This window comes from Gadus morhua, chromosome 19, assembly GCF_902167405.1.
Source record: "Gadus morhua chromosome 19, gadMor3.0, whole genome shotgun sequence".
NCBI lineage: Eukaryota > Metazoa > Chordata > Actinopteri > Gadiformes > Gadidae > Gadus > Gadus morhua.
Window position 1 is genome coordinate 8,440,373 of NC_044066.1, and position 18,809 is coordinate 8,459,181.

At 43.1% G+C, this 18,809-nt stretch overlaps 1 protein-coding gene across 2 annotated transcripts in view; it reads right to left on the reverse strand.

Moving 5' to 3' along the window:
• Positions 1-1,244: 1,244 nt before the first annotated feature.
• znf462 (zinc finger protein 462) overlaps positions 1,245-18,809 on the reverse strand; it is a 36,159-nt gene continuing 18,594 nt past the window's right edge. Inside the window, exons 4-13 of one of the 2 annotated variants that reach the window (XM_030341193.1) lie at positions 18,612-18,746; positions 16,782-17,350; positions 14,746-14,864; positions 13,333-13,530; positions 11,376-11,628; positions 8,099-8,238; positions 7,130-7,353; positions 5,230-5,581; positions 4,634-4,772; positions 1,245-4,155 (exon numbers count right to left, since the gene is read on the reverse strand). In XM_030341193.1, the coding sequence (XP_030197053.1) occupies positions 3,909-4,155; positions 4,634-4,772; positions 5,230-5,581; positions 7,130-7,353; positions 8,099-8,238; positions 11,376-11,628; positions 13,333-13,530; positions 14,746-14,864; positions 16,782-17,350; positions 18,612-18,746 (2,376 nt within the window). In that variant the 3' untranslated portion in view covers positions 1,245-3,908. Of the gene's footprint in view, positions 4,156-4,633; positions 4,773-5,229; positions 5,582-7,129; positions 7,354-8,098; positions 8,239-11,375; positions 11,629-13,332; positions 13,531-14,745; positions 14,865-16,781; positions 17,351-18,611; positions 18,750-18,809 lie in introns of both variants that reach the window. The other variant, XM_030341192.1, reaches the window with a different exon arrangement.

The following is an 18,809-nucleotide window of genomic DNA, read 5'->3' on the forward strand; positions in this document are numbered from 1 at the left end:
AGTAGTAAACTTTGAAGTCAAATCAATATTGTGTAGACTGGCAACTGTAAAAATACACTTGTTAAAATTGAAAAGGTTTTGATTGGTAGAATATCTCCATAACGTAACAGGAAACAAGCATAACCCCGCCCCTTTCGGTTTCTGGCTTCCGGCCTAGGTTCTGATGGTGTTCTATTGCTCTGAAGTTCTGACCTTGCTTGTCTATTCAACACAACAATAGTATGACTAAGCCTAATAAGTTTAAAAACTTGCTGTATTTAGTTGATAAATAACCCAAGCCCCTCTGCATTTTACATATTTCTGTGTCATTTTTTAATTTGTCCTTCCTTCTCCTGCGCTCTATCTTCTATCCGTGATAAAAAAGGGTCTCTCTTGCGTTGGCCAGAAGACAATAGGTGGTCTAAATAAGCTGCATCCCAGACCACAACAACAGCAGCATCATCTTTCACTCTTTCGCTCAAGTCTCTTCTCGCGTCCTACGTCCCTAGGGGTCGTCAGTTTGCCGTTCGCCTACACTGAAGTGATTAGTGAGAAGCTTACTGGGTGATCCCTGGGCACTCGACATATTTTTCAGAAGATGATGTTAGGCCTGTGAAGTGAGAGATGCACAACCTCCCAACATATATCGCAGCAGCTGTTGGTTTGTCAGAGATTCAAATACTTGAGATGTATTAATTCAACAAGATGTTACTAGTAAGCCACAAAGCTAGAGAAAGAAAATAATTAAGCCTGGGATCAATGTTGTCTTATAATCTGCACCCTCAGTGGTGATAGGCGCAACATATTACACACACACGCACAGACACACACGCACACACACACAAACTTCACAAGACGTGGGGCCTCTGTGATTGTCTGACTTTTGGCAATTGCATAATTTTCTGTCCTTTTGACATTGGCATCAAGATATTCTTTGGCCAAATGATCAAAAGTTTCAAGAGCTCTAACCCTAACCATATTGTGTAAATATATCAAACAATTTTGTCAAATTATGTGAACTGAAACATTCACCTAATGAATTTTCAAGTTCATGGCTTAACCATATGTTCTGGATTTGAATTACTTAGGAGAATATGAATATGTATGAGGGTCTCTTAATTTAGTAGAATAATGAGCACATGGTCCCATTCCTGCTCAATCTGTTATTGTTACCCTGCTACCAGACTACACATCTACACCACTTTATACTGTAAACTCTAAATATGTAATGTTTAAAAAACAAAGAAACACAGAGCTCGAAAACACAGATTTGACTATTATAACTTTATTATCAAGTTAAAAAAAGACAATGAATTACAATATTTACAGAATATCCAGAGATAAATGGAACACATTTGTAAACAATCATTCTAGGCAATATCACAACCCAACATCAGGTAATCAGGAAAACTTTTTTTTTTTTATCGGACAGAAGGCAAGAAAGAGAAGACTCTAAAAATCAAACTATGGAGGAAACAGTCTGAATAAAATGACAAACGTAATAACGGAAGCAAACTAAACGTATTTACAGGTATCCAGTGTGTCGTAGGCAGGGATTAAGATAGAAGGAAACCGGGAGGTAACATCGATACAGTCTGAATCCACACAGTGAGGGCGTCATAAATAGGTTTTCTTCTTCTTTCCAACGATAAATTAGTACAGGACAGCGACTAGTTTGGAGTACATAGCTTCTATGGACACTACAATAGATCCCAACCTTTGAGTGTGTGTGTGTTGGGGGGTTTGCATGCTAGGAGACAAGCTGCCAGTGCTACACTCTTTTTCAACAGATTTTAAAGGATTGCCCCATAAACAACAAGGGGGCTTTGAGATTCAGCACCAAGTCGCTGGTTTTTAAGCTGAGCTGGGAGGGCTGAGTGACATTGAGGGGTAGTGGTGGAGGGGCTGCTACATTCTTAAACCAGTTTGCCTCTCAGCTATTAACTGGGAGGCACACTGGGACTATTAACTAAAGGTTTGAACTGTTAACCCAATCTACAAAACATACATCTCTTGGTAAATAGTAGAGCAAAGGATGGAAATAGATATGGATTTAAAAAAACTACTTTAATTTGAAAAAATAATACTAATTAAGATTTCAAATTAAAAACCCTATTAGGAATTTGCAATGCTCGACTTGAATCTTTGTACAACCACACTGATTGCACGCTACTACGGTATCTGCAAAATCTGTTTTACTGTACCCAGATGTTGTACGACAGTGTCCTAACACTTGAGAGGGAATTCAAATACCCCTGGCAGGGGTTATTTATAATAATTTATTGTTTTATTTTTTTTTGTTTTAGTATGTGAACACCAAAAATTAAATAAACAAGGTATAAGTATCCTTTCTCAAACACCACATTTCAAACATGTAACAAGTAGTTCTGTTTTCTATACATCGCTGAAGACAAGTAGATTAGTTGGGTTTCACTCATAGAATTCCATGATTCCAGCCAAGATGCCCTATTTCCACCAATCAGGAAAGACAATCACAGCAAACATAGCCAGTTCGATACATATTTTGGTATCAGTAACAAAATTGAGTTCATTATGTTCCTCTCCAAATTTAAAAGCTCAATAGAGTTCCACATGACACTCAAGTCATTTTGTATTTTCAAATGATGCTTGATGGAGATTTTCTTAATTGCTATTGATTTCTAATAAGGCTTTGGGGTATTTAAGCAGCAACTTCAAACAAATACAATCTCTGCCTTTTTTTTTTCGTTGATAATAACACAGCTTCGTCTAAAAAATAAGCACACAAATGCAGGCTCTGACAGTTGTCTTAAAACACATATCGAGTATAGGATTTCAAGTAAGGGAACTTCACTTATGCACCTAAAATAAAATAAAAGTTGTCAAATGTTCACATTAAAGTCCAAACTTCACACTCATCACAAACAAACGTGGAAACGAATTCTGTCATAAATCTCAAATGATGATGAAAAGGACCTTACGCCTGACACTTGGTTCTTTGTTTCAAAGTCTGCTTCACATATTCTTATATCGTACTTGTACAGCAGTACAATGTGCAAATTGTCTGAAGCAGACAGATTAAAACCAAAAGTTGAAAAGGTCAAATCTATTTCATCATCAGCAAAATTAATGGACACATACACATAGTTGAGGAGTGGAAATGTTGGGGAAGAATTCGTATACGTAGTATAATATAAGGGAATCTATAAATATAGCAATTTGCTATAATCTTCAAGGAACAAGGGGATCAGGGACAATTGCAGTTATCTCTAGAAATTAAAAAAAAAACTATTGAAGATTTAAGGTGCAACTATTCCGCAAGGAATACGTATACATAGATAAAACAAGGCTAAGAGGTAAAACTCTGAACTTCAATTATTAAATAAGAAAGGTAGCTCTACTGGGGACAAAAGGAGTTAAATGCTTTTACACCTTACCATTTTCTTTCAGGTAGAGGTTTGGGATTGTAGGGTTTTTCAAAGGTGCTTAAACAATAAATGCCTCAATTTAGTTCAGTTTTGGACGACAATCTCAACAATTACCATAGTAGATGAATCTAGGTGGAATCTTTCGATTGAATATTTCGACAAGCACGTCTAGAGATCTGTTCACTATTGGTTACCAATATATTAATATATAGATCTGTCCTAGGGGACCACACAGTAGGGGTTCAGCCATTTATGAAGAACAAGTCGAATGTGGCATGACCTAGTAGCTCTAAAACGTAACATTTAAAAAAAACATGAACGCTCAAAGAAAAAAAATACGTTATTTTCCGTTTCACATTTCCCTTTCTTCTTTATTTAACTGATACTTCCACTATAATCTTCACCACCAAACTCAGCCCCTTATTGTAACCCATACTTTTTTTTTCTTCTTCTAATTTCTAATGAGGCCCCCAACTCTTTTTTTTTTTGCACCAAACAGTTTATCGTTTTCTTTTTTTTGGTTTAGAGCGATTCTTTGTTTTCCATGTACTGGTCTGGAGTGGTCTGCAAGGAGTCAGCAGAGGGCCCGTTGTCCTCCTCCTCCTCCTCCTCCTCCTCCTTCCTCTTCCTCTCCCCCTGCTCCTCCTTCCGGTGACCAGACAGATCTAATCCGGGGTCCGTCGGGAGGGAGGTCTCCGCGGGAGGAGGGGCCGGGGCCTCCAGGACGTCCGGAGCGGCGCTGGGGTCTGTGTCCATTGGGTTTAACGACCTGTAACGGGAGACATTGTGTAAATACAATGTGGATCGGTCTGCGTACTATCCGATTGATCGATGCCCAATCAATCCAAACCTTTATTCATTCTGGGGGGGAAGGAGACACATTGATTAGTGACCTTCTGACGTACGTGGCGAGTAAAAAAAGTGTGACAGTCAGAGAAAGAAAAGATAAATACATATAAAAAAACAAACGCATAAATACCGATAAATCTGGATAAAATTATATTTTTGTTATCATTGAATATAATGACGGATCACAAGCGCTATATAAAACAAAAATACACTCATCATACACTTTTGAATGATGCTTTGGAATAAAATGCCGACCAAATGGCAAGGATTAAATTACAACCACAGTGCAATATAAAGGTTACAAAAGTAAGTGCGTCACCGAACTGGTACATTTGCATTCATACATTGGGTTGGTTGAGAGCAGACTGGGTAGGTTAGAGGTTGAAGGCAGTACTAACATGCCATGCCGGAGCACATGTCGTTCCCACTCTGTGCTGTTGGTGAAGCAGCGACCGCAGAACTCACAGGGCAGGCGCTTCTCCAGGCCGGTCAGACCACTGCTGCTGCTGCAGCAGCTGCCCGGAGACGCAATGTCTTCTGGGAAATGGAGATCAGATAAGTAGTCAGCCTTGTGCACAGTGGTTTATGAAAATGGAGGGACACAGTTATGGTAGACAGTGATTTTCCATTTATTCGTATTTTATGTGTCCATTCGATTTCTTAAAGAATAGAGGGATTATTTATTTTTCTGTTTTTCTTCTTGTAGCCGCGGCAACGATTGCGGCAACATGGCTTCTTTTTGCAGAAATGGTCATATTATTTTGGTATTTGTAAAGGGATGTATGTCGTTACAAAGCTCGTCTAGGCAATGTATTCAATCAAATAGTTATTTAATAAACTGACAGACGAGATATGGTTATCTATGAGTGTTAAATGTTATATAACCATCAAAGAAGAAGTGAACATATATTATGTGAAACAAAACAAACCGGCAGACAAAATAAATGAGAATTGAACCGAAAAAACAAAAGGTGGCACACCGAAGACCATCTACCTTGAGCGACAGGCTTCTCCGGCACCTCCATGACTGCCACCTCCCCTTCCTCTCTCTCCCCCTCTTCCTCGTGTTCTGCCATCACTCCATCGTTCGCTTCTCGCTGTTCTGCCTCGGCACTCTCTGCCGCCTCCATGTCTTCTCCTTCTTCACCTTCTCCCTGCTCCTCGAAAGACACCCGTCCGTCCGTCACCATGTCGACGGCCATCATCCCCTCCTCCCCCTCGTCCTGATCCTCCTGCTGCTGCTGCTCCTGTGTCTCCCCCTCCTCCTCGGCGCTGCTACTGAAGTCCTTCATCATCTCCAGCTGGTCCAGGTTCACGCGGCCCATCAGCTCAAAGTTCCGGACCACCTGGTCGAAACACAGGAGGGAGGTTTGTATCAGTGGGGTCCCCTTCAAGTCAAGTCAATTTCATGTTTACAGCCCTTCCTCACAGTTGATCTCAAAGGGCTTTACAGTCACACTTCAGTCAACACCCTAACCAAAGCCCTCCCAAGGGCAGGGAAAAACTCGGCAGCCGAGGGGGGAGAAGAAGGATCAAGCCATGTGGGATGTTTAGGACTGCAGAATAGGAGTAATGGGCGGAAACATAATGGTAGCATAAAAAACTGAAATAACGATTATGTAAGATTACTTTGTTAGGACATAATGGCTTAGACTTCCATAAATCCATTAATGGCGGTAGAAAAGTCTGTTTGGTCAAATTCATTGATCGATCGTAGCGATTATGACTCTGAAAGAGTTCTCAAAGAACCGCCCAAAAGTGGAGATTGTCTGAATTTGAAGCACGCAGACTAGAAAGAATAGGCTCACTGAGACAACAAACACAGAGACTTGAGGCTGGGGGGTGGCTTCTGTCTGCAAGTTGTTTTGAAATACACAGAAACCGAAGCTGTTTATTGTGTATTATCTATTCTGGTCTTAGGTAAACCCTATGAGAAAGATTAGATTCCCACATTAGGAACACATATATTCAGATATTATGTTCTCCTTTTCTCACGGGAAATTATTATTTGTTTTCTTCTGCCAATTCATGCATATCACTTCCCCTTTCCAGAGATGGAGTGGTACAATAACGAAGGAAGTACGTAATGCAAATAAAAATAAAAACAAATTATTTAAAATAATATAAAATGAAACAAATACATGAATACATTTTGAAATAAGAAGGGAAATCAAAAAGTACTACAAAAGGATAGGTTTTCCAAAACAAGATGGAAGACGATACGCTAGGAATAACGGTAGGGTTTCCTGCCTTTAGGAAATGCCTGTTGTTGTAGCAGGAAATGACACGCCATCGATATTCAAAGCACACCTTATTAAACCCTCTCTGCGCCGACCCCCCCGTCCTACTGACTCTGAGCCCTACCCTGGAGCGCTCACGTTGCAGAACACAATGTCTGCCCCGACTACACTTCAAACTGAGAGAAGGTAAAGACAAAAGCATGTATGCTCATGTCCACTGTTTTATAACACATCTCTGGGTTAAACCCGAAACCTTTCACTTATCCACTGCCCCGTGTATATCCCTACAGAGCCAAATGTACGCGCCTACCAATCCATGATAGCTAGGAAAGTTTGGAGAAAGACTCTTCAAGCACAACTAGCTACAGGTGCTCTTTCTGCTGAGCTGACCTGTTTTCTCCCCGTACAACACATTACCCTGTACCGGTGACCCCGTGTTGACCTACATACGACTCACACACACACACACACACACACACACACACACACACACACACACACACACACACACACACACACACACACACACACACACACACACACACACACACACACACACACACACACACACACACACACACACGTCGTCCTCGATCCCTCATCCACCAGAACCGGCTACAGACTCGTCCGAAGCCAGGGGGACAGGCGACGGACCTTGTGCTCCAGCCGTAGGTGCTCCTCCAGCTGGTCGCGCCGCCCGCTGTCGTAGTAGCAGAGCTGGCAGTGGTAGGGCCGGAGCTGGGTGTGCTTCAGCAGGTGCTGCTGCAGGGCCTTGTTGCTGGAGCAGGTGAAGGTGCACTGCTGGCAGCGGAACACCAGGCCCTGCAGGTGGCGGGACAGCTTGGAGCGGCTCACCTCCAGGGGCACTGTGCGCTCCTCTGGGGTGAGGGGGGTGGGAGGGGTGAGGGAGAGGTGGAGTGGTGGAGTAACCAAATAAAGGTTGTGAATAGGTGATCGTTTGAGACCGAGGCAACTACTTGCCTCGGTCTCAAACTTTAATGGTTGTTTTCCCTACTTTTTAGTTAATAAAACAACCTGTATAAATGATTCAATGTATTCGGTTTGTGTGTGTGTGTGTGTGTGTGTGTGTGTGTGTGTGTGTGTGTGTGTGTGTGTGTGTGTGTGTGTGTGTGTGTGTGTGTGTGTGTGTGTGTGTGCATGAGTTATAATCACTTTAACTAAAAGACACATATTGATGTGCTAATCTGTGACTCCAGCAGTCCTACTATGTTATAGAAGATCCTCTGGGGGGAGAAGGCTCAGAGCCTGTGGCAGAATACAAAAAACCTGTTCCAGCCTTGTTCCCTTTTAAATTAAGGAGATATTTGACTCAATAAAACTAATTTGACTAGAGCAACCCCATTTCATCCACTCATTCTCAGTGAATAAGCAATCAGGATGGGTTTCCAATACGTGTGTTTATACAGTAGCCTGTCTACAGGACTTTAAACCTTTAAGGACACTTTCTAACAGTTTACTACTGCTGGCCGAGTTTGTGTTTGGCTGTAAAGCCACCAACAGCTGTTCCAGATCCACCCCTTACAGCGAAATGATCGGTTTCGAAATAAATACTGCCATCAGACTTTAGACTGTGCTCCTCGGGGTCTCCCCCCGCGCGGTTACCTCTGTGCAGGACGACGTGGTCGATCATGTTGCTCTTGTGTTTGGTGTGGTAGAGGCAGAGTGGGCAGCGCAGGTCCCTGGCGGGCTCGTCGGGAGCACTGGGCGCGTGGCCCGCCTCCACGTGAATGGTGAAGGTGTTCCTGAGGACACACGGGGGGAAAGGAAGACGGACGTGGACGAGCGGTCGATAGCAATGTGGTTCTGCAGGGAGGGCAGGACCGTGTGGGTGGTGTGGTACGAGGTGCCGAGCGATTTGGATCCCACATGTCAGTAGCCTAGCTTGTTTAGCAAGATGCCCTAATCCCTAGCAGACTGTTAATGACCTGTAGTTAAAGGTTGTATAGGTGATTTGCTTTTTTGGCCATTTTTGCAAAATTACTTGAAATCCTTATCATAACCTGCTTACAGCCACTGAGTTAGAAGTACTGACATGAAAATTAAACAAGTCAATCATCTGTGGAACGGGCAGGGCTCGAAAAACTCCAGCCAATCATTTCCATTGCCACCGAGTTGCATTGGACAGTAAGTACGTCAATCAAACGGTCGTACTGCACTCCCCCTCCCCCGCGCCCCGCGCGCGACCCCTTCGTGCAGTACTCGTGACCCAGAGCTCGTGACCCAGAGCAAGCTCCTGTTTGTTGTTATCCTGCGGTAGCTACTGGAACTAGTTAATCCACATTTGGACCTAGCAGTAGAAGACAATTTCCATGGCAGACAAGACGCCACCATCCCCACCACCACCACCAGCAAAGAGAAGGAAAACTCTTTTTCAGAGAGTAATTGATAATAAAAACGCTGAAAGAGAAAAACTGAAATCAAGAATAATCCTAGGCGCTGCTTTCGAACGTTGGCGGCAACTGAAGGACGAGAAGGGTCTAAAAACCGATGCTTGTGTGGCGGTTGACCTAGTTTCAAAGTTTATACCGTTTAAACTCGGTAATACCGGTGTGGAGACGAGTGTATTACTCGGTGTGAAAATGTCCACACCGCGGCAACCCTAGTGAAAACCAGGACTTCCAATACAATTATATGAAACAAACATACATTTTCTAAAAATAGTAATGATTTATGTGACCGTTTAATGTTTATAACATCTGGTCCAACCATTGCAGCGAGAACGTATTCTCAGCAGGGGGTGCAGGGAAAAAATAAACTCAGCCTGCACTAGACTCGCAACTCGTTACATTGATAAAAAAAGATGTATAGCAGCGCAGCTCAATTACACCAGTGCATGCGCGGACAGTTGAAAATCGATCGTTCACATCCAGCTGCTCACAGAACAAGTTTAGCGCACCACCGCTACCCTCACACTTTTTCATATAACCTTTTTTCAGCACTAGGTCATATGAGCATTAAATAAATGCTGCGTCTCAAAATGCCTTGGACAGCAGCGAGGATGACTCGCTTTGCCACGGGCCGAAACAGTTCGGAGCGACCACAGCCAGAGCGAACACAGCGGGGCAGAGGAGTGTCAGGAATAGTCTTTGGTGTACACATCAGTACGGCCTATTTGCACTACTGTTTAGTGGCAATGCAGTGTTTTATTCGATGCCTTTTTATTTTCGTATATTATTTCAATGAATACAATTTATTTATTCATAAAAAACGGATCTGGTCTTCAAATCTTTTTTCCAAATATAGGTCGTCTTACAATGGGGTTTGTGTTTATATTCGGACCAATACGGTACAGCGGGCGCTCACATGACGTTAAGCATTTCCTGGTGCATAATGTGACGCTTCAGAACCTAAAATCCCGTTTCTCCCCGTTGACACGACAACACATAACCGGCGTTTTCAGAAATCTCCACTTTGGCCGGAGTTTTTAGAAATGATCGTTTTCTGTGATAAGACAGGGCCTCGGACAGGGGGTGTTGCAGCACCCCCAGCACTCCTACTTCCCGCGGTACTGGGTGCAACTTACAGCTGAATGTAGTGCCATGTTGTTAAACGAAAACCTACGCTAGCCTGGCTCGCTCTCGCGCATCTCTGTTCGCGCTCGTGCATGATTGCGCGTCCAGGTACTTGGAATGGGTGGAGTCAGAGTCAGCGTTGAAGGAGAGGGGGTAGGACCATTTGAGTTGTCTATTTTCAAAATCTGCTGGCGTTTCGCAAATCACCTACCCAACCTTTAAATTCACTATAAATCGCTTTGGATAAAGCCGTCTGCTAAAGGACTAAAAGTGAAAGAATATATATTATAATAATATACTAAGCTTGTGTTTTAATTGCTGTGCTGCACTCTTGACCAGTTTGTGTTGTTTTTATAATTAGCTTGTGTTAGTAGCATTTACAATTTTCTCTCCTAAATGACCTAAAAGTCAATTTTACCTAATGCTAGGGGAGGCAATCCTGAAAAACCAGCCTGGGCAATATCGATTTGTTAAGTATCGAACCAAAATAAATCCCTCCCCTCATGACAGGCCTCCCTACAAAGCCACGCCCCCAAAATATTTGACTAGCTCACTGGCTTTAGTCATAGGTCAGCTTTAATTACAATATTAGTAATAATGCTTGATTCATTGAATTGTAATACTCCGGTAGACTCCCGACTAACTTCCCACCACTATGGGTGGTGTATGCGTCTATAAATGAAACGTTTGGCCGGCAGCGGCCTGCACACATCGCAGGCGGCGCAAGGTGCTCTAACAGCCGACGAGAACATATAAACGCTCCCAGTGGGGAGGCAGTGTTTATGTCCCTATGAGTAATGGGTTCCAGTCCCACGTGGGACCGCGAGCCCCTCGGGTGTTTAGACCGTGTGGAGCCTTCATCGTCTTCCAAGTCGTAGAAACGCATTTATACTTTAGTTGTTATTTATTTACACTGTGGTGATATATTCCGTTTTATCCTATTCACTGGAATTGACCTGGCTCCGTCTAATGTATATAGACGCTTCTCAACAAAATCGATAACACTAATGTTTTTTAGTTTTTTTCCAGTGATTATATTTACTTTAAAGTAAATATATTATTCTATTCACAGCATTACAGAAATATTGCCATATGTATACACGGCTCCCTCGACACTAAACACATTTTCTATTATGATTTGTATATCTTGTATACAACTTCAGAAACAAGATGGAAGACGACACGAAGACGTATCGTCTTCCATCTTGTTTTTGAAAACCTATCCTTCTGTAGTACTTGTTGATTGCCCTTCTTATTTCGAAATGTATTCATGTATTTGTTTGATGTTATATTATTTTGAATAATTAGTTTATGTACCGATTTATTTCACCGATGTCCTTGCCCGTGTGCAAACGGTGTGTGCTTACTTGTAGCAGGTGAAGAAAGCGCAGTCTTTGCACTTGAAGAGCTTCTTGCCTCCGTGGCGGTCGCGGTAGTGGCGGCGGAGGCTCTGCATGTATCCCGAGCTGAACTCACAGAACTCACAGGTGAGGACGGCGTCGGGCCGACTGTCGGACGCCGTGGGCGAGCCCCCGTGCGCCGGCGCTGACGACTGCTGGGAGGCCATCTGGTAGTGAGTCAGCTGCTGGCGCACGTCAGCCGGCTCCAGGTACAACGGGTCTGGGGGACAGCACAGAGGTGAGGGGGAGGTGACTTCAGGAGGCATTCAGAGAGGTTAGGTGACATCAGAGAGACGGGGTGAGGGGAGGTGACATGAGGTATAAAGAGAGCGGAGGCGACATGAGGTATAAGGTGAGGGGAGATGACATGAGATCTAAGGGGAGTTGAGGTGACGTTAGGTACAAGGTGAGGCGACATGATATATAAGGTGAGGGTAGGGGACATTAGACATAAGGTGAGGTGAGGTGCAATGAGATAGAAGGTGAGGGGACATGATATATAAGGTGAAGGTAGGGGACATTAGACATAAGGTGAGCTGAGGTGCAATGAGATAGAAGGTGAGGGGACATGATATATAAGGTGAAGGTAGGGGACATTAGACATAAGGTGAGGTGAGGTGACATGTGATATAATGTGGGTGTTGTGACAATTAATACAATTTAAGGGGACATGAGATATAAGGTGAGGTGAGGTTAGATCAGGTATAAGGTGACCTGGTATACCTGAGTTAGCGTCAGGTAGGATAAGTTGAGGGTGAGGTAATGTCAGGTATGTAGTGTAAGGTTGGGTAAGGTGAATGGAGGCAAGGTAAGGTAAGTTCAGGCAAGGTGACTGAGATACATCTTTGTTGTGCTGATGGAAATGTATTCAGGACCCATAGTGTCTCTTCTGTGAAACAATTAACATTTGATAGAAAACCAAAACAGCAGGAAAGGAATAAATGGTAAACAACACAAACACATTGCTGGTGAAAGATGTCAACGCATCTAATCCTATCAATCCGGTCCTACTTGTTCTGCTTGGAAAAAAAGATTCATCTATTCTTGTCAGGCACTTTCAAAAAGACACAAACAGCTCTCTCTAGAGTAATCACAGCCTACAAGTTTCACCTTTATGGAAAAGTACAGACAAAGATAGATCTAGATAAAACCTAGAAAATGTATTGCTGAAGGTAGAATCTAGCACATAATCCCTACCAAAGTCAACGCAACTAGTAGAGCCTGGCATTAACACAGTCGGGGTCAGGGGTCAAAGTCTGCCTGGGGGGCAGCCATGCTATAGAGTACGACTGCATGAACTCATGGCATTGCCTCAGATATAAGTATCCACCGAATGACATGTACTTATGTATTAACAAAGGACATGGGAAACCTCCATTACCAAATTAGTTATAGATCCGTTCATTTGTCTGCTATACCGTGTGTTGTAGTTAAACTAGGGGGCACGGTGGTTGGTACAATGAAGACTCACTCCTCCACATTTCACTTCCTCGTCCTCTGGCCCTCTCCATTCAACAGCGATGATAATGTAATCTTGTCACAATAGCTCATCTTGTGGTACTGTGTGCTTTCACAGCATGCAGGTCCATCCATGTTAGAAGAAAGAAAACAGGCCTTGTTCTGCCAAGGAAGACGGCCACAGATACAAATCTCTGAGTTGGAGGAGTAGTCCACGTGCTAGTTGCTTTCGCAACCGTTTTTAAAATGTAACAGTAGTTCATTTAAAAATCTGGTAGGCTGATCTATGCCACGATACATCCGGATGACAGACCCTCCCAGTTGCGATGTCACAACAAGTGGGGCCACTATTATTTTTAAAACAGCTTGTAACTGGCTTATCCTCACTCCGTCACTCCGCACCATATGTGCTCTTTAAAGCGTACCAGCGTACACTCGCCCCCCGAAGGGGGTCTGAGGGTCTCACCTTCGGGGGCCAGGGCCCCGGGGAGCTCGGCGTCGTCGCCGGCCAGCTTGGGGGTCCGCAGGGCGGCCTGGGTGGCGGCCCGCAGCTTGCTGAGCGTGAGCTCCTCGCCATGGTCCCTGAGGGAGTGCTCCTTCAGCAGGCTGATGGTCGTGGAGGAGAAGGGGCACGACAAGCACTGGTAGGCACTGCTGTGTTCGCCTGCAGCGGGAGGAGGGAGAGGGGGGGGGGTCAGAGGCCTCAACCAGGGGTATTGGAACCGGGGTTGACTGACCGGTGTCCTGGGACGGTGTTGGAAGTCTCACATTCACACATGTAAGGTTGATGGCCTCAGAAGGTATTAAGAAAAATCTTTGATTTGATTTATTTTATTTTGGGCTTTATGGAGGTAGAGCTAGGCGATTTGGAAATATATTATCATGATAATTCTAGGACGAAAATATACAGTTATTTATAATTATAAATGTAAATTTAGTATCAGGCTAAAACTAGTTGACCATTCTCACTGATGTTTCACGCCTCATATTTTATCATTTTAATGGCCATCTTCCCGTCATTTTACGCGTTATACATTAATGTCACGATGTGCTTGTGAACATTATTTATAATTATAAATGTAAATTTTGTATCAAGCTAAAACTAGTTGACCATTCTCACTGATGTTTCACGCCTTATCATTTTAAGGGCACTTCTTCCCGTCGTAATTCATTTAGACTATAAATCTGTCCAATCCCGATAAGTCAAACGACCAGTCAAAGACGATTAACGATAATATGGATTTAATGCCAGTCCCTATATGGAGGTAAAAATTATATTTTAAAGTCTAACATTTCACTTTTTTTAATCTGCAGTTATACTGTGAGTGGCAAACTGCTTATTTATTAATAACTCCAGGGTTTTTCATTCATCTTTCATTCATATGATCAATGATATGCAAATGAATCGCTTTTCTTGGTCAGTCAGTAATGGAGTAGAACATAACTGTCTTCCATTTCGTTATCGTCATTGACTGAACGTTTATAGTACTTAATTTACTGAATCAAATTACTTTGCTTAATTCGACCACTTCTTTCCTTAAACTATGAAAGCAGCAGACCTAATTTACACACCTTTCACATGTTTACCTAAGATAAACATTAATCGGTGATCATATATTTAATTTGTGGCCTAATATTTGCACATTTATCCAACAGTTTATCCTGTAATAGATGTGTCTGTGTGTTTGTGTGTGTGTGTGTGTGTGTGTGTGTGTGTGTGTGTGTGTGTGTGTGTGTGTGTGTGTGTGAGAGTGAGTGAGTGAGTGAGTGAGTGAGTGAGTGAGTGAGTGAGTGAGTGAGTGAGTGAGTGAGTGAGTGAGTGAGTGAGTGAGTGAGTGAGTGAGTGAGTGAGTGAGTGAGTAAGTGAGTGTGTGCGTACCAGCATGTGCTTTGTGGAGGTGGCTCTTCAGGCGGCTCAGGTAGGAGGATTTAAAGGGGCAGAACTTGCACTTAAAGGGCTTGTGGTGTCCGTGGTGAGACTGCACGTGTCTGTCCAGACTGAGGGGAGAAAGCAAACCACAAAAAAAGGGTTACAATATAAAGAATACTTCATTGTAACCGCAAACCACTTTTCCAAAGAAATGGCCAAGAAATTAAAATAGCATATTTTCTTCAAGGATTATACAATCTTCTATTTTGGCCGTATATCCAGCAAACATCTAAGTGCTTGGTTGATTTTATTTCTTTGATATTTTTCCCGGTACAGCAGAATCTTTTTCGTAGTACATAAACCATAAAGAGCAACATCCTGCATTTCGAATGACTTCACATTAAGGAGCCATGTTGCGAACTCATCTACCCACAATCCTCTGGTGGTAATGAGTGTGCAAGAGCCTGTGGGGATTGCGGCTGTGTGTTGAATGCCAACCTCCTAGGTGGCATGGGGGCGGTGTGTGTCTCCTTTCTGGGTCAGGGCACAGAGAGAGGGATTACACCCGGGAGATGAGGACCAGGCACTCTGAGCGATGGATAAAACCCAATCACACTATCGGGAAAAGATATATCTTTCTCTTTCTTAGTCTGTCTCCTAGTCTTTCATAGGGGACAGATCTTTTTAAGAATTAAAAATGAAAATAAACTGCCAGCCTGCAGAATTGATCAGAAAATACTGTTTTGTTGTTGTTTTTTTTATAATAAAGTTAGATACATTTTTTAAGTAGTTAATATTATATAATCCTGCTTCTCCTCAGCTTTACAACATGCTTGCACTACCCACATATAAACAAAGATGGCGGAAAGCAAACAGGTTTAAAGCGTGCATATGATGATCACTTTTAATCATCCATAGTTGGTCAAGTCATTTAGCTCCTCTTATTCTAAGAACAACTAACAAACTGATTGTGTTTTTCTGCACTGTATGTGGTACATGGGATAGTTCTTAAAATAGACAGATTTAGAAGAATATGAGTAATGATATAGATCTGAACTATTGTTCAGTAAATATAGCATAATAGCTTGTTGTTATTTAAAATAGTGACACTTTTTCCATTCAGCATATGTTTTCCATTGGGATTTTTTTCCGTCCACGTTTCGTTTTCATTTGTGTTAAATAAAAACAAAGGGTAGCATAAGCAGCCTTGCTAACTTTTTCTTTCCACCGTTTCCAACTGGCCTTCATGGATTAATTATTACATAAATGCATGTGTATTATCGATATTTTACTGTTTACATATGAGGTGGCCCGCGAAAGGTCTAAATGAAAATTTAGTGGTACACCTAAACCATAAAGTCAAAGGTTGAGAACCATTGATCTAGAACACACATTGTTCATATATTCCATCTCTTACTACTAGATTACATTATTATGCAAAAATAGTAAAAACATATATTTTTTTAACTTGGTCAAACTTTGAATTGTATCTACTTAGATAATGATGTTTGGTTGCTCTACGGCTCACTCTCCAGAGTTCTGTTTCATTCTTAGCATAACTTTCTTCCCACTAGATGAGGGAGCTTTGAGCCCAGTTCAGATATTCAAGCTTTGATTCCAACGTTCCTAAAATAAATCTTTATTTTTTTTAGTTGATTTAGCAAAGTGATTCCCAAATTATAACTCAAAATTCCAAATATAACTGGGGACAGGCACATAAACTAGGCTTAACGTTTTCCTTGCCTCCTTGTTGCAGCCAACATCAAGCACTTCCAATTCTAAATATCTCATCAAGCATTTCCAATACTTTATGACACATTCTGGTGTTCCTTTGGTGTTCTTCCATTGGATTTGGGAAGTTCTTTCTTCTCACTTTTCATTTGGCTTAGGTTCAGAACAGGGGTCGTAAAATTTCTGCCCTGTAAATCCCTTTGAGACTGTAACCGTGGTTACGGTCGATACCGATAAAACAGACCTGACTTGACAAAAATCGACCAGAAATTTTAAACCCATGATGAAAAAGAAGCCCCCCTCTCTCCTCTTACTTGTGTCTGAACGGCGAGACGAACTGGCAGTACTGGCAGCTGTACTTGTCCTCCCGGCTGAACAGCGCCATGGCCGAGTGGCTGCGCTCGTGCGACCGCAGCCCCTGCATGGACATGAAGACGCGGTCGCACTGTCCGCACGGGTACCCCCCGGCCGCCGCCAGACGCTGCTGCTTCGGCTGACCCCCGCCCGCCACGATCGCCCGCGCCGCCGCCACCAGCGCCCCGGCCAGTCCCCCGACTCCGCCCCCGACGGCCGCCGACGGAACCGTCGTTGTCGTCGGTGTCATCGCCATGGCGACGGCGACCGCGGAGAGCTGGTCGTCCCGGTCGTCCTCTGGTGTCAGCAGTGCGACAGGTGGTCCGGCGGTCGCGGCAGGGTCCGGGGTGGGGTCGAGGGTGGTGCTGTGCAGGAGGTCTTGGGCAGTAGGGGAAGGGTCGTCGTCGACAGCATCGCCGTCGTCCAGGCAAACACCTCCAGCACCTTGCTCCGACTCCTCCTCTGGTTGGCCGTTGGGGAGGCTCTCTGGGGGGGGCTGTGGTGTCAGGGGCTCCTCGCTGGTCTCCATCTGGGAACATGAATTCAGTTATTTATTTAATTTGTTATAAGGTAGGTGATGATGCTGAGCTGTCCCTACGTGCCGTCGGCGAGTGATCCGATTGCTTATTTATGGTTTAAGTATGGATTCATAAGGGATTGTAGAGAACGATTTATTTATTTAACACCCTTAAAACACAAAGGCCATTGAGCGGCTTTCGATTTCGAGTCAACCCTCTTCATTTGAGTAAAAATGAAACAAAGGACACAACCATAAGTCTTAAGATACTGAAGGTTGGTTGTAGAATTGTTGAAAAATTTCAGAATTGTCCAAATAATGATTATATTAGCAATGATAATTGAAAAGTTTAATATAAAAAATATGGATTATGGCCACCATTAAAGATAAGCTCTTAGGACATTCTGCCTGTCGCGGATCACACACTTTGGCAACTGTAGATGAACAATTGAAAAACAATCTAGAGTTTATCAATTTTAAACAAGCAGTTTGGCATCAGTATACCACCTGTATATTAAATCAAGTTGTACCATGAAATGCAAATACAGCTCATAATGAACCAGGATTTGAATTACCTCAACTTTGCCTAAACAAAACCCAGTCTGGTCAGACGACATTAGCCAACAGCTTTTGCATACTGCAACTTTCTCCTTCTGCCTCTTAACTTTTTTGCAATCTCCAACCCTGCATAACCTTGACGACTCGCGTCATCACCTTCACCTGTTTCCTGCAATCCAGCAAAACAGCGCGCCTCACTTCCTTCATTCACAGAGGGCCCAGAGGGGCCGGCTCCTGCAGCCACCACCAGAAGATAGCTTATATCGCCTCCAGGAAACTCATTTTAACTGTGGGCCTGACCCTGCACTTCATGCGCTCATAAATAATAATGCAGGATTGACAGAGCCTGTCGTCCTGCATCGCCTTCCGTCCTCCCTCGGTGTGCCGTCTGTTCGACTTAAAACGGACAGGACAGTGCTGTGCAAAAACCTGATTTAAGACAATATGGATGATGTTATAAAATAACATTTAATACGTTATTTTATTTGGCCAACTATTTTATTTGGCCAACACTATATACTATAGTGTATACTTACTCTGCTACTATTACTTTGCCTTGTAACCTGTCTTCTTCAAATGAGTGACAAAGGAACAAGGATCCTTTGTAGGATCCTTTCAGAACTTTGGGGCCTGAAATGCTGATGTATAACCTGTACAGTACAAAGTATCAAGTTTCATTATTCTTGAAAAACTAAAAATATACCACTCTAATTACCTTCACATGTCCTTGTTTCACCTCCCCATACTGGACGTGCTTCCTCAGGTGGTTGCAGATGGCTCGCAGGGTTGGGTGCACCTCCACACAGAAGTTACACCTAAAGCCTATGGGCGCTTTGTTAACAGGGCTCTCCTGCTAAAGAGAAATGTAAGCAACATTGTTAGTACTGCATTGTTGTCCTCCCCATTCTCCTTT